Here is an 11,276-nt window from a genome sequence, read left to right on the forward strand (position 1 = left end):
AGACTCAGCGAGTTGAACCTGGAGACCACACCCTAAGGGAGGCGGGAACACACGGGAAACAGCCTTCAAGGGATCTAATTCCCCTCATTGTCATACCAAAGTGGCTTTCTCCATACCAGAGCCTGAAGACTTGGCCCTTCCCTGCAATACACCATAGGGAGGTGCCTCCTGAACATCAACTTTATGCTTAGAGTCCAAGTTTTCTGGAGATGAATTAGGGTCTAATTTTCCTCACGTATTAACTTCTGCAGAAATGGAAGTTAACTTGGGGAATGCTGATGGTGATGCCAAGCTTCCTATCCATAGGATGGAAATGGTTCCTGTCCATAGAGATGCAAATGAATTTTTGTCCAAAGGAGAATATAAACTCTTTAGTCCAATTCTCCTGTGAACCTGTTGTAACAGCTTTCTGGTTCCATCATTAATTAACGAGTTAAGTAAAATCTTTGATACGTGTTTATTTTCTACGTATATGAGAGTCGCGATTTCACCTTTTTTTTAAAAAAAAGTTGTTCTTTAAAACTGTAAGGGAGGAAAAAAATATATTTTTTCCTCTACCCTCCTAGGTGTTCAGGCTGGGGCACTGTCAGTTAGATTGACAAAAGACAGGTTAATAAGAAAAAAAGCAAACATTTTATTAACCCATGCGTTGTGTAAGTAACACCTGGGAGTACCCAGCAATGAGTAACTCAAAGAGGTGGTTAGAGTATACCTAATTTAGTGTGGGAAGGGAGGGGTGGAAAGGGCACCTATGGTAAAGCAGATGACCTTTTGGAAAGATAAACGGGCCCTTAGAAGGATAGATGGGAGATGTGGTAGTTTGTGACAATGTCTGGGTGTGATGCCCACCTTTGATCTCCCAGAAGGGAAGGTTAGAGTTGTCCTGGGAATGGGGATTTATGGACACAAATTCTTTGGGGAGGCTCTGCTTTTGGGCAGAGAAGGGATTTCAGGAGCTCAAGTGACTTCTGCTGAAACTTATCCTTATGCATATGCAAAGTGGCATGTTTGGGGGTGGCATGTCCTGGTCCCTGACAACACTTATAAAATTCGTTTCCCTGTATTGTTATCATCTCTAGAACAGTGCCAAGTGTAGAGTATGTTTTCAATTAGTGTTTATTAAATAAACGATTGCCAGGTTGCAAAATTGCCTAGCCAAAGACAGTCGATGGCAACAGACATACATAAAATCACAGTGGCCTGAAGGATCTCCCAGACAATGCCCAGAATTATAGAAAGAGGATCCAGCAACCTGTTTGCCCAATGTCTTGTCTTTCACACTTTCTCCTCACATAAAAATGCTGCCATGGGGGCTTCCCTGGTGGCGCAGTGGTTGAGAGTCCACCTGCCGATGCAGGGGACGCGGGTTCGTGCCCCGGTCCGGGAGGATCCCACATGCCGCGGAGCGGCTGGGCCCCTGAGCCATGGCCGCTGGGACTGCGCATCCGGAGCCTGTGCTCTGCAACGGGAGAGGGCACAACAGTGAGAGGCCCGCGTACCGCAAAAAAAAAAAAAAAAAAAAAAATGTTGCCAAGACATGCTATGGATGACAGCATTCTTAGTCTGGGTGTCCTATCAGGGAAGCTTTCATAAGGAATTAACATTGACTTGAGGTTTAAAAGAATGAATAGGGATTCTTTATGTGGAGAGATGGAGAAAGGGGAGTTTCTAAGTGGAAAAATGCAGTGGGCAAAGGCATGTGAGCATAAAGAAAGCGCACCTCACATGAAAGCAAGGGAAATGTACCGTGACTACACTCAAGAATGTGAGGGGGACTAAATAGGAAACGAGGTTGGGAAGGTAATGCAGAGATCATTTTGATGTCCCTGGTCTGAATCTGGTCATCATTCAGAGGTGGCACAGAGCCATGAAAGGCTTTTGATCTGGGAAAGAGCTAGCATGAGTTTTACATTAATATTAACTTACATTATTATGTAAGGTAGACTGGAGAAGACAGACATCTATAGGGGCCAGGTAGCTGGAAATATAAAACTGGAGCTCAAAAATATGTTGGCGATAGTGACAAAGATGTCAGAATTATCACAACTGTGGTGTTGGTTGAAGTGAGGGGACAAAATTGAATACTGAAAACGTTTTAAGTGTATTATCGATTACAGTGTTTACCTTAATTTTCTTACTTGCTGCTCCCCCATTTTTTTCCCCCACAAAACTGTGAGGCCCCAGGGTAGAAACTGTGTCTTATTCCTGCTTGTTTTCCAGTGCCCAGCAAAGCACCCGGCAGATGTGTTCAATAAACATTTGCTGAAGAAAAAGAACATGCAGAAAAGAGAAAGCACTTTTTTTCAGAGAGGTGGTAAGGGCAAAATGGATGATACTGAAAAGTTTTGATATAATGGTGAGAGCATTTATGGCCATTTTACTGGATGGCTTCATATCTTTTCAGGAAAGCATTTCCTGTGCTGCAGAGCATCACGTGATTGACAGTAGGGTTAAGGGCTTAACGTAGAGTGAAAACAATTTGGAACAGCTGCAGCCAGAAATGTGCTTGGGGGATTCCCATATGCTTGCTGCCTTTTTTTAGTGCTGTTCTGTGTATCTGGCATGCCCCCTCCAGCAAGCTTCTCCCTGCCTCTCTGATATCTTATTTAGTGTACTCATCTTTCAAAGCCTAACTCAAATGCCACCAACTCTTCTGGGACATTGTCTCTTGATACTCTTTCAAGTTAATCATTCCTTTTTCTATGTTTACATTTCTCTCCTTGTTAATCCTGCTAGATTATAAATTACTTGATGATAAGAAGGGGGTTTTACTTCATCTGTATAGCCTCCTCCGGACCTGATGGGGAGCAGTCATTCCATAAATGTTTGCTGATGTTTAAATCAAGTGATTTTAGGAATATGATTGCTAAGTGGTGGGGAGGACAGAACTGAAGTTATATGGCTTGAGGTCTTGGTAGACAAGATCAGCATGGTTTTTGTGATTACCAGGAGGTGATGGACTAAGAGAACCAGGAAAAGGTTCAAGAACTAGAGGTGGTGTTGCAGGCAGATGAAAATCCAGTAAAAATCATGATTGTTTTTTCCTGTTGGGGAAATCTGAAGTTTGGTCTCCCTACCAGGGAAAACAAAGACATGAAGCTCACGTGTATTTTATGGAAGGAAAGGACACAATGTTTTCCCACCTAACTTACTACTTCACAGCGAAGCCAGACAAAGAAGGAAAGCCAACAATGAATCCCTCAGTATCAAACCTAGATTTTAACCATAAACTTCTACTCCTTAACTTCAGCTGGGCTCGAAACTTTTGTAAAAACACATTTTTTCATTTCACATTTTCTCCTTCATTTCCAAACTTTCTGGAACAGCAGTTTCTGAGCAGTGAAATGAGTGCAGGTGGGACAAGGAGAGGTAACTGTGGTAAGCAAAACAATGAACTGGATGGCTTTAGACTGCCGTGTTCAAATCCTTGTTCTGCTGTGTGCCTGTGAAATGGGGATAGATAACGCCTACTTGGAAAAACTGTGAGAAATAAACTAGATGTAAAAGCACTTAACACAAGGAGTGTGTGTACTTTGACCAGATCATGTGCAAGTGGTAGGAAATGCAAAAGTGAGGAAGGTATGCAGGCGAAAGGTAAGTCTTCTCCCCTTCTTAGCCTCCATTCTCTCAATTCCCCTCAGAGTCAACTCTGGGGACCGTTCTGTGCATTTACTTCTTCCTGGACTCAGCTGTGAGAACTTGAGTCTGTAACTCAAATTTAAAAGTCCTTATAACACAGGGAACTATATTTTGTAATAACCTATAAGGGAAGAGAATCTGAAAAAGATTATATATATATATGTATATATATATGTGTGTATATGTTCATATATGTATGTGTGTATATGTGTGCATGCATGTATATATCTATGTGTATATGTGTGTATATGTGTATGTGTATATATATGTATGTATATATCTATATGTGTGTATGTGTATATATGCGTGTATATGCATGTATTATGTATATGTGTGTGTATATGTGTGTGTATGTATATACGTATATATATGCATATGTGTATATATGTGTATGTGTATATGCACACACATCTATGTATATATGTGTATATATGTGTGTATATATATACACATACACACACATATCTATACATATATATATCACTGAATTGCCGTGCTGTGTACCTGAAACTAACATGATATTCTAAATCAACTATACTTCAATAAAAAAATACACATATAAAAAATTTTTAAATAAAAATAAAATTCCTTACCTGTAAAATAGAAGAGTTCTGAGCATTTAATGTAACAATTACTACTTTATAGTTTAAATGCTACACAAATACGAGGTGTTCGTATTCTTAGAAAAAGGAAGGCCTAGACAAACATAGTGTATATAGGTTTGTTTAGAACAGAGATCTCTTGGACTCTTAGACTCACCCCCAGGCTCGACTGCTTTGTTCCATTTCCTTTCCTTTCCTCGTCTTTTTTTTTTTTTTGGCCGCACCGCATGGCTGCATGCAGGATCTTAGTTCCCCAATGAACCTGCGCCCCCTGCAGTGGAAGCACAGAGCCCCAACCACTGGACCACCAGGAATTCCCATCCTTTCTTCATCTTGACCTCAGCTAGAGGGCAAGGCTGAGAGCCACACAACTTGAGTCTGCCTCCGTCTGTCCCACAGGTGATCACTTACTCCAGTCGTCATGTTTACAATAACTTGACTGAGGAACAGAAGGGCCGAGTGGCCTTTGCTTCCAATTTCCTGGCAGGAGATGCTTCCCTGCAGATTGAGCCTCTGAAGCCCAGCGATGAGGGCCGGTACACCTGCAAGGTGAAGAATTCAGGGCGCTACGTGTGGAGCCACGTCATCTTAAAAGTCTTAGGTAAGACAGAGTGCCCTCGTAAATGCCTACATCTTATTAATAAGGTCTTGGTGAGGGATAGGCAAATGTGTCACACTGGTACAAAACTTCTTGTTCAATCCTTCGTATTATACAGACGTCACCTAGTCCAGTTCCCTGGGAAGAAGTGTGTATGTTTTGTATTTTAGTCGTAATGAAAGAAGAAAAAATAACCACAGTTTTCCACGGTAGCCCATTACAAAATTTAAATATCCTCTAATGTTTAAATAGTATCCTCATACTTAACAAATCTCTCAGATCTGCTTCAAGTCCATTTCTCTGTTTTGTGATAGCAAGAACTACTAAGTTCTTAATTGCTTACAAGTTAATGAACTTCTATCCCTGTTTCAGTATCAGTAAAATCACACTCAACTTTCCTAAAATTTCCAATTATAAAAGTTTCTCTTCTTTGAGAAGTGATGAGAGAGTTTCTGAGGCAGCCTCTAAAAATTACAACAGCACCACTGGAAACAGCTGGAATTGGGTGTATATGTATGCAGGGGATGGAAGTGGGTATATTTTGCAGAGTGGTGTAAAGCATGGCGAGGTAACAAAGTACTATTGAATCCACACTCAAAAGTTGACCATATGGGTGGAAAAACAAGTCAACTGGATGTAGTTCTTCCACTGAATCGGGTGTTTGGGGATCTTTTTTTTTTTTTTTGCCAGTGAGACCATCAAAACCCAAGTGTGAATTGGAAGGAGAGCTGACAGAAGGAAGTGACCTGACTTTACAGTGTGAGTCGTCCTCTGGCACAAAGCCCATTGTGTATTACTGGCAGCGAATCCGGGAGAAGGAGGGAGAGGATGAACGTTTGCCTCCCAAATCTAGGATTGGTAAGTCATCTTTCTACCGGTCTATTGAGATAGCAGGACAGTACTCTCTCCATGAATTCTAAATCTGGTTTTGTCAGCAACTCACAAGGTGACTTTGAACACACTGCTGGACCTCTTTGAACTTCCATTTTTCATCCCTAAACAGGGACAGAAAAATCTGTCTTTTCTTTACTCAAATGGCAAAAATAAAAGTGGTAAGGAGATTAGGAATAAATGTACTCTATAAATTCATTCTAATTATTGTGTTTAGTATCCCTTAAATGTTCAGAATCTTTTGTAACTTTTGAGGATGCACTGCAGTTTAAAGGAATGTTCACCTTTCTTCCCACATTCCAAAAAGGGATCGATTCTCTCACCTCATCCTTACCAAACCGTATTATATTGATAGAATCTTAGGTCAGTGACACAATAAACGATAAATACAGACCTTGTCACTAGGGGATTACAGTCATCTTTCTGCTTGCGTAGACTACAGCCACCCTGGACGCGTCCTGCTGCAGAATCTCACCATGTCCTCCTCTGGGCTCTACCAGTGCACAGCGGGCAATGAGGCCGGGAAGGAGAGCTGTGTGGTGCGAGTGACTGTTCAGTGTAAGTACGCAAAGGGTTGGTTTGGTTTTGTCTCTGCAGTGGTTCAGCGTAAAATGTTTTTAATCACAAGTAAGAGTACGGTCAACATCTTTATCTACAGAAGAACATGGCTATCACTGAAATAAATGCAGTAGTTACCAAGGACTGTTCAACAGTTGTAGCTAACTCTGTATTTATAGTATGTGTGAATTTTCCAGCCCCCTAAAGAAATTTATTATATCCAGGAGGGGACCAAAACCAAATGGAGGTTTCCTTTATAGATATACCCTTACAAAGGGTAACTTCTACTCTGTTTTCAGAGCTTCTCTTGTGTCTGCTGTTTCTCAAAAATAATCAGCTAAAAATAATCCTAATGTCAACGAGGCATATTTTGGGGTGTCGTATTCTGCTCCCCTTCAATATCAAGAGGGACAGTCATACACCAAGAAAGGGTATATGGGGAACTCAGGAAGATAGATACAAAGATCTGGAAATACTCATCTTGTCCAGAGCTTATGTTTTTTAAGTCTGTGTGTTGCTTATGTTTGGTTTTACTTTTGCTTTTGTTTCTGAGAAAACAGATGTACAAAGCATCGGCATGATTGCAGGAGCGGTGACAGGTATGGTGGCTGGAGCCCTGCTGATTTTCCTCCTGGTGTGGCTGCTAATCCGACGGAAAGACAAAGAGAGATACGAGGAGGAAGAGAGACCGAATGAAATCCGGTAAACCTCCCGCAAAATCCCCTTCCTCACCTAGGCTGCCTTTCTACCGCCAGCTCCCCAGCTCCCTAGTGACAACAAAAATGTCCCATTTCCTCTTAACCTTAAATCTGTTAAAAGGATTATTCTGGTGGGTAAGGAGCTCCAGCCTAGGTGCAGGAGGACTGGTTTACCTTGACTTTCTTGTGAAACTATCCACAACAGGGACTTAATAGCTAAACTCTGCGTTCCTTCTCATTGCCTTCCACTTGTAAAGGCCATGCAATAGAGAATGGGCCTAGCCTACGGGCCATGAAAGGGCTTCTGCAGACAAACTCCCAGTCAAGGGGACTGCTGTCTAGACATCCAGTAGGGAGTGCCCATTCCCCCAGAGTAACAGGGTGGACCTCCCGGCCAAGGGGCCGCACACCCGCCCAAGCCCGCCGGAAGGGCTCAGGACGCTGGGGGAGTCCCTGTTTCCCTACGTGGTAGCTCGAGGTTTCCACCTTGAGGAGTTGATCGGGCAACCTCAGAAAGCAGCAGCCGCAGCGGAAGCTTTCACAGTCCTGTGGCCCTAAAATCTATCTTTGCTGTTTTTCCTCTTCAGAGAAGATGCCGAAGCCCCGAAAGCCCGCCTTGTGAAACCCAGCTCCTCCTCCTCGGGCTCTCGGAGCTCACGCTCGGGCTCCTCCTCCACGCGCTCCACGGCTAACAGCGGCTCCCGCAGCCAGCGGACACCGTCCTCGGAAGCGGCGCCCCGGCCAGGGCTGGCTACCCACACCTACGGTCCCATGGGGCCGGAGGCAAGAGGGTCTGAACCAAAGAAAGTCCACCACGCTACCCTGACCAAAGCAGAGAGCACTCCTGGCACGATCCCCAGCCAGAGCAGAGCCTTCCAAACTGTCTGAGTTCGGGCGGACTTGACTCCCATCCTTTCCCAGGAGTCAGGACTCTTCTCGTCATTGACGCCCAGTCACCAGCCACACAACCGCCTCGGACCAAACGAGAGGTCATTTAAGTTGCAGTGACCATTGCATGGGAGAGATTCAAATGAACACTTTCCTCATATGACACCAAACAAGGAAAAGGATGTAAGCTGATGGTCTCCAAAAAGGCATCTCACTGTGCCTTTAGACCAGAGCGGGGGCCAAATCTGTGCATTTGGGGACCAGGACCTGTGGTGAGAAAGGCTGGGGAGAGGGGAAGTGAACACACTTAGAATTCCTCACTTGGGCTGTTTTGTGTCAACACTTTGACTCACCACTGTTAAGAAATGAGGTGTTGTTCATAAATTTTCTATGCATTTCTGCAAACCTACTGGATTGCTATGATTATTCAGAGACAAGCAGAACCCACAGCCTTATATCACACCTATCTGCACCATGAAAAACTCCAAAAAAGGAAACAAGTCTCTTCCATCCTGACCTGACTTTATTTACCAGAAAGTTTGGATATTAATTTCAAGAGGAGTTGAGAAATAGTGGGAGACGGAGAATGACTGAGATTTTCCCACTCTGTTCACTACTAATCTTCCTACTTATATTCAACTAAAAAAAAAGGGAGTCCAAAATGTGTAACAAGGGACTGTGAAAAGCTTTCCATCTTGATGTTCAGAGGGCCACTGCCAAATATCAGAAATATAATGCTGGAGTAATTGTGGATTTTCCCTCAAATTGGATGTCTCCAAGGACTTCCCTGCTGGATATCTCTGGAGCAAGAAAACAATCATTAGGTGTCATTTAACAATCTCCTTAGAAAGAAGTCTTCTAGAGAAAGAGATCTTTTCAGAATGCTGGAAGATCATCCAACCACAGTCTCTTCTTTCAGTGAACATATGAAATCAGGATTTCAAGACTGACTAGACTAAAAAGGGAGATTAGGGCTTCCCTGGTGGCGCAGTGGTTGAGAGTCCGCCTGCCGATGCAGGGGACACGGGTTCGTGCCCCGGTGTGGGAGGATCCCACATGCCGCGGAGCGGCTGGGCCCGTGAGCCATGGCCGCTGAGCCTGCGCGTCCGGAGCCTGTTGCTCCGCAACGGGAGAGGCCACAACAGTGAGAGGCCCGCGTACCGCAAAAAAAAAAAAAAAAAAAAAAAGGAGATTAGATCAGCTTTCTCTTAATATGTCAAGGAGTGGCATCAGGAATTCAGCATTGCACCAAACTTGGAGCTTCCTCCATTTCTTTCATTTTCAGAGAAAGATGTGAACCTGGGACTTTTGTTGATTCTAGGCCTTAAATTATCAAAAAGTTCAGGGACTGACAACCTTTCCTGATGGCACTGCATGGACATCAGACCATTCCCTCCTGAGAGGTTGAGACAGAGAGGAAGTCAGTATTTTCCCAGTTTAGCCTCTCAGGAAGCCTAGCTCTGGGCTGGAAGGATAGGACATTAACATTTAGGGAAGAGATGGTGAGGATAACTAGTGGGTGGCAGGAGGGATCTAGGTTAGTGCCTGTTAAATACTGTTGGCATCTTAGAAAGAATTAGCAGAAATGATTTACCAGGATAGCTCTCAGAAGAGCTGACACATGGGAGAAGACAGGTGTCTGAGAAACAAAAAGCAAGCAGCCTCCAATACAACTTGCCTTTTTAACAGTTTTGATGACTCTGCTAGTCAAATTCATCCTATGGCAAGAATGCTAAACCTGAAATAGCCCTTCAAAGACTCTGAAGCAAGTGTCAACAGATCACCAGTGGTAGAGCAAAATATTTTTTATTATTAAAAGGACACGGAATTCCCTGGCAGGCCAGTGGTTAGGACTCTGCGCTTTCACTGCCGAGGGTGAGGGTTCAAGCCCTGGTCAGGGAACTAAGGCCCTGCAAAAGTAAAAATAAACAAATAAATAGATAAATAAAAATAAAATAAAGTCTTAAAAAAAAAAGGCAGCAGGCTATAGGGAAGCAAAAGTAGTGCTGAGTGTGGTGCTGAAAGCCCTGTTCCTAAAATGGGAATCAGGCGCTTAAAGGGAAAAAGTTGATCTGGCATTTTGTCCTATTTCTGATTTTCATTTTTACATCTAATTCTCACATAGTACGAATGCTTTTCCTTCCAAAGTCCTTTAAGAAATAGGGTTTTATCCTCGAGTGAAAGTTTCATCTTGAGTTTTGTCTTCCTCTAAAAAAAATTGGGGGTAATTCCCTGTTAGTCCAGTGGTTAGGACATCATGCTTTCACTGCTGAGGGCATGGGTTCAATCTCTGGTCAAGAAACTAAGATCCCGCAAGCCACGTGGCATGGCCCCCGGCCCCCCCCCCCCCCCCCAACCAAAAAAAAAAAAAAAAAGTTGGGACATAAGAGACATTGAGGAAGTAATGTAAAAAATGCCTGCCATTAGTTTAAGAGGGCTAGCACATTTGGAATGCTTCTTATACTAACACTGCCTCATTGTAAGACATAAACTCCTTACTCCACTTCCTTATTCTTCTGGTAGTGTGGTGTCCAGGCAACATAACACATCTGCTCTGTAATTCTGAGAATTCTCATTCCTAGAGTACCTGAGCCAAATGAGTATGCTGTGGCAGCTGCAGCTCTACCATCACTAGACATTTGCTCTTATTATCTATTACCTTTAAACCTAAGGTTTCCTGTTTATGCCTCTGCAAGCAGGAATCAGTCCCCTTTGCGTGAAAAGGTTTTGATTATTTAAACAGGTTAGTTATTAGAAGACTAAAATACCAGTTGAATATCCATATTATTTTGGAAGTCCATTCATACTGGATATCTACCAAAAATGTCACAAAGCAAATTATTACCTGAAATCTGAGAAATTCTAGGAATTGAAGATTCGGAGAGAGAAGATGCTGAAGTCAGTGATAGTGGGCTGCTCTTTCAGTCAGGCTTTTGGGTTCAGATATGACAGGCTCTGGGTTCAAGATAAAGTGTGAGCCACTACTGGTTTCAAACCATATTCCATTAACCTTGCAAGTCAAACAAATTTGATTCTTTAATATAAAACAAAAAAGGATAAAATAGATGGTGGAAGAAAAAGTGTAGGAAGAAGATACAGATGGAATGATGTGGATGTTTAGAAAATAACCGTTTCAATAAAACGCACACACTAAACTTAGAACTGTAAAAGAATGAAGTGATGCCTTTGTTGTTACCCTGTATAAGAACAATTTCAAAACTGCCGTTGCGAAAAAGACATATATAATTCTGCTTCATTTCTCGTGTTAAGCTGTTTATGTTTCAATTTTAACTTCTAAGTTGCCTTGTAAATGGGACTGTGTTTGATCACAAAAACCAAGTATTTATTACAGGTGCATCTGTGTCGGCAATTTAAAAATAAATAAGTAAAGGTGATACTGGA

The 11,276-nt window shown here is 42.7% G+C and overlaps 1 protein-coding gene across 3 annotated transcripts in view; it reads left to right on the plus strand.

Moving 5' to 3' along the window:
• CLMP (CXADR like membrane protein) overlaps positions 1–11,276 on the plus strand; it is a 92,189-nt gene extending 80,913 nt beyond the window's left edge. For 2 of the 3 annotated variants that reach the window (XM_032639014.1, XM_032639013.1), the window contains 5 exons: positions 4,641–4,842; positions 5,530–5,697; positions 6,166–6,288; positions 6,849–6,990; positions 7,574–8,530. In XM_032639014.1, coding sequence (XP_032494905.1) covers positions 4,641–4,842; positions 5,530–5,697; positions 6,166–6,288; positions 6,849–6,990; positions 7,574–7,874 — 936 coding nt within the window. In that variant the 3' untranslated portion in view covers positions 7,875–8,530. Of the gene's footprint in view, positions 1–4,640; positions 4,843–5,529; positions 5,698–6,165; positions 6,289–6,848; positions 6,991–7,573 lie in introns of all 3 variants that reach the window. The other variant, XR_004350973.1, reaches the window with a different exon arrangement.

This window comes from Phocoena sinus, chromosome 8, assembly GCF_008692025.1.
Source record: "Phocoena sinus isolate mPhoSin1 chromosome 8, mPhoSin1.pri, whole genome shotgun sequence".
NCBI lineage: Eukaryota > Metazoa > Chordata > Mammalia > Artiodactyla > Phocoenidae > Phocoena > Phocoena sinus.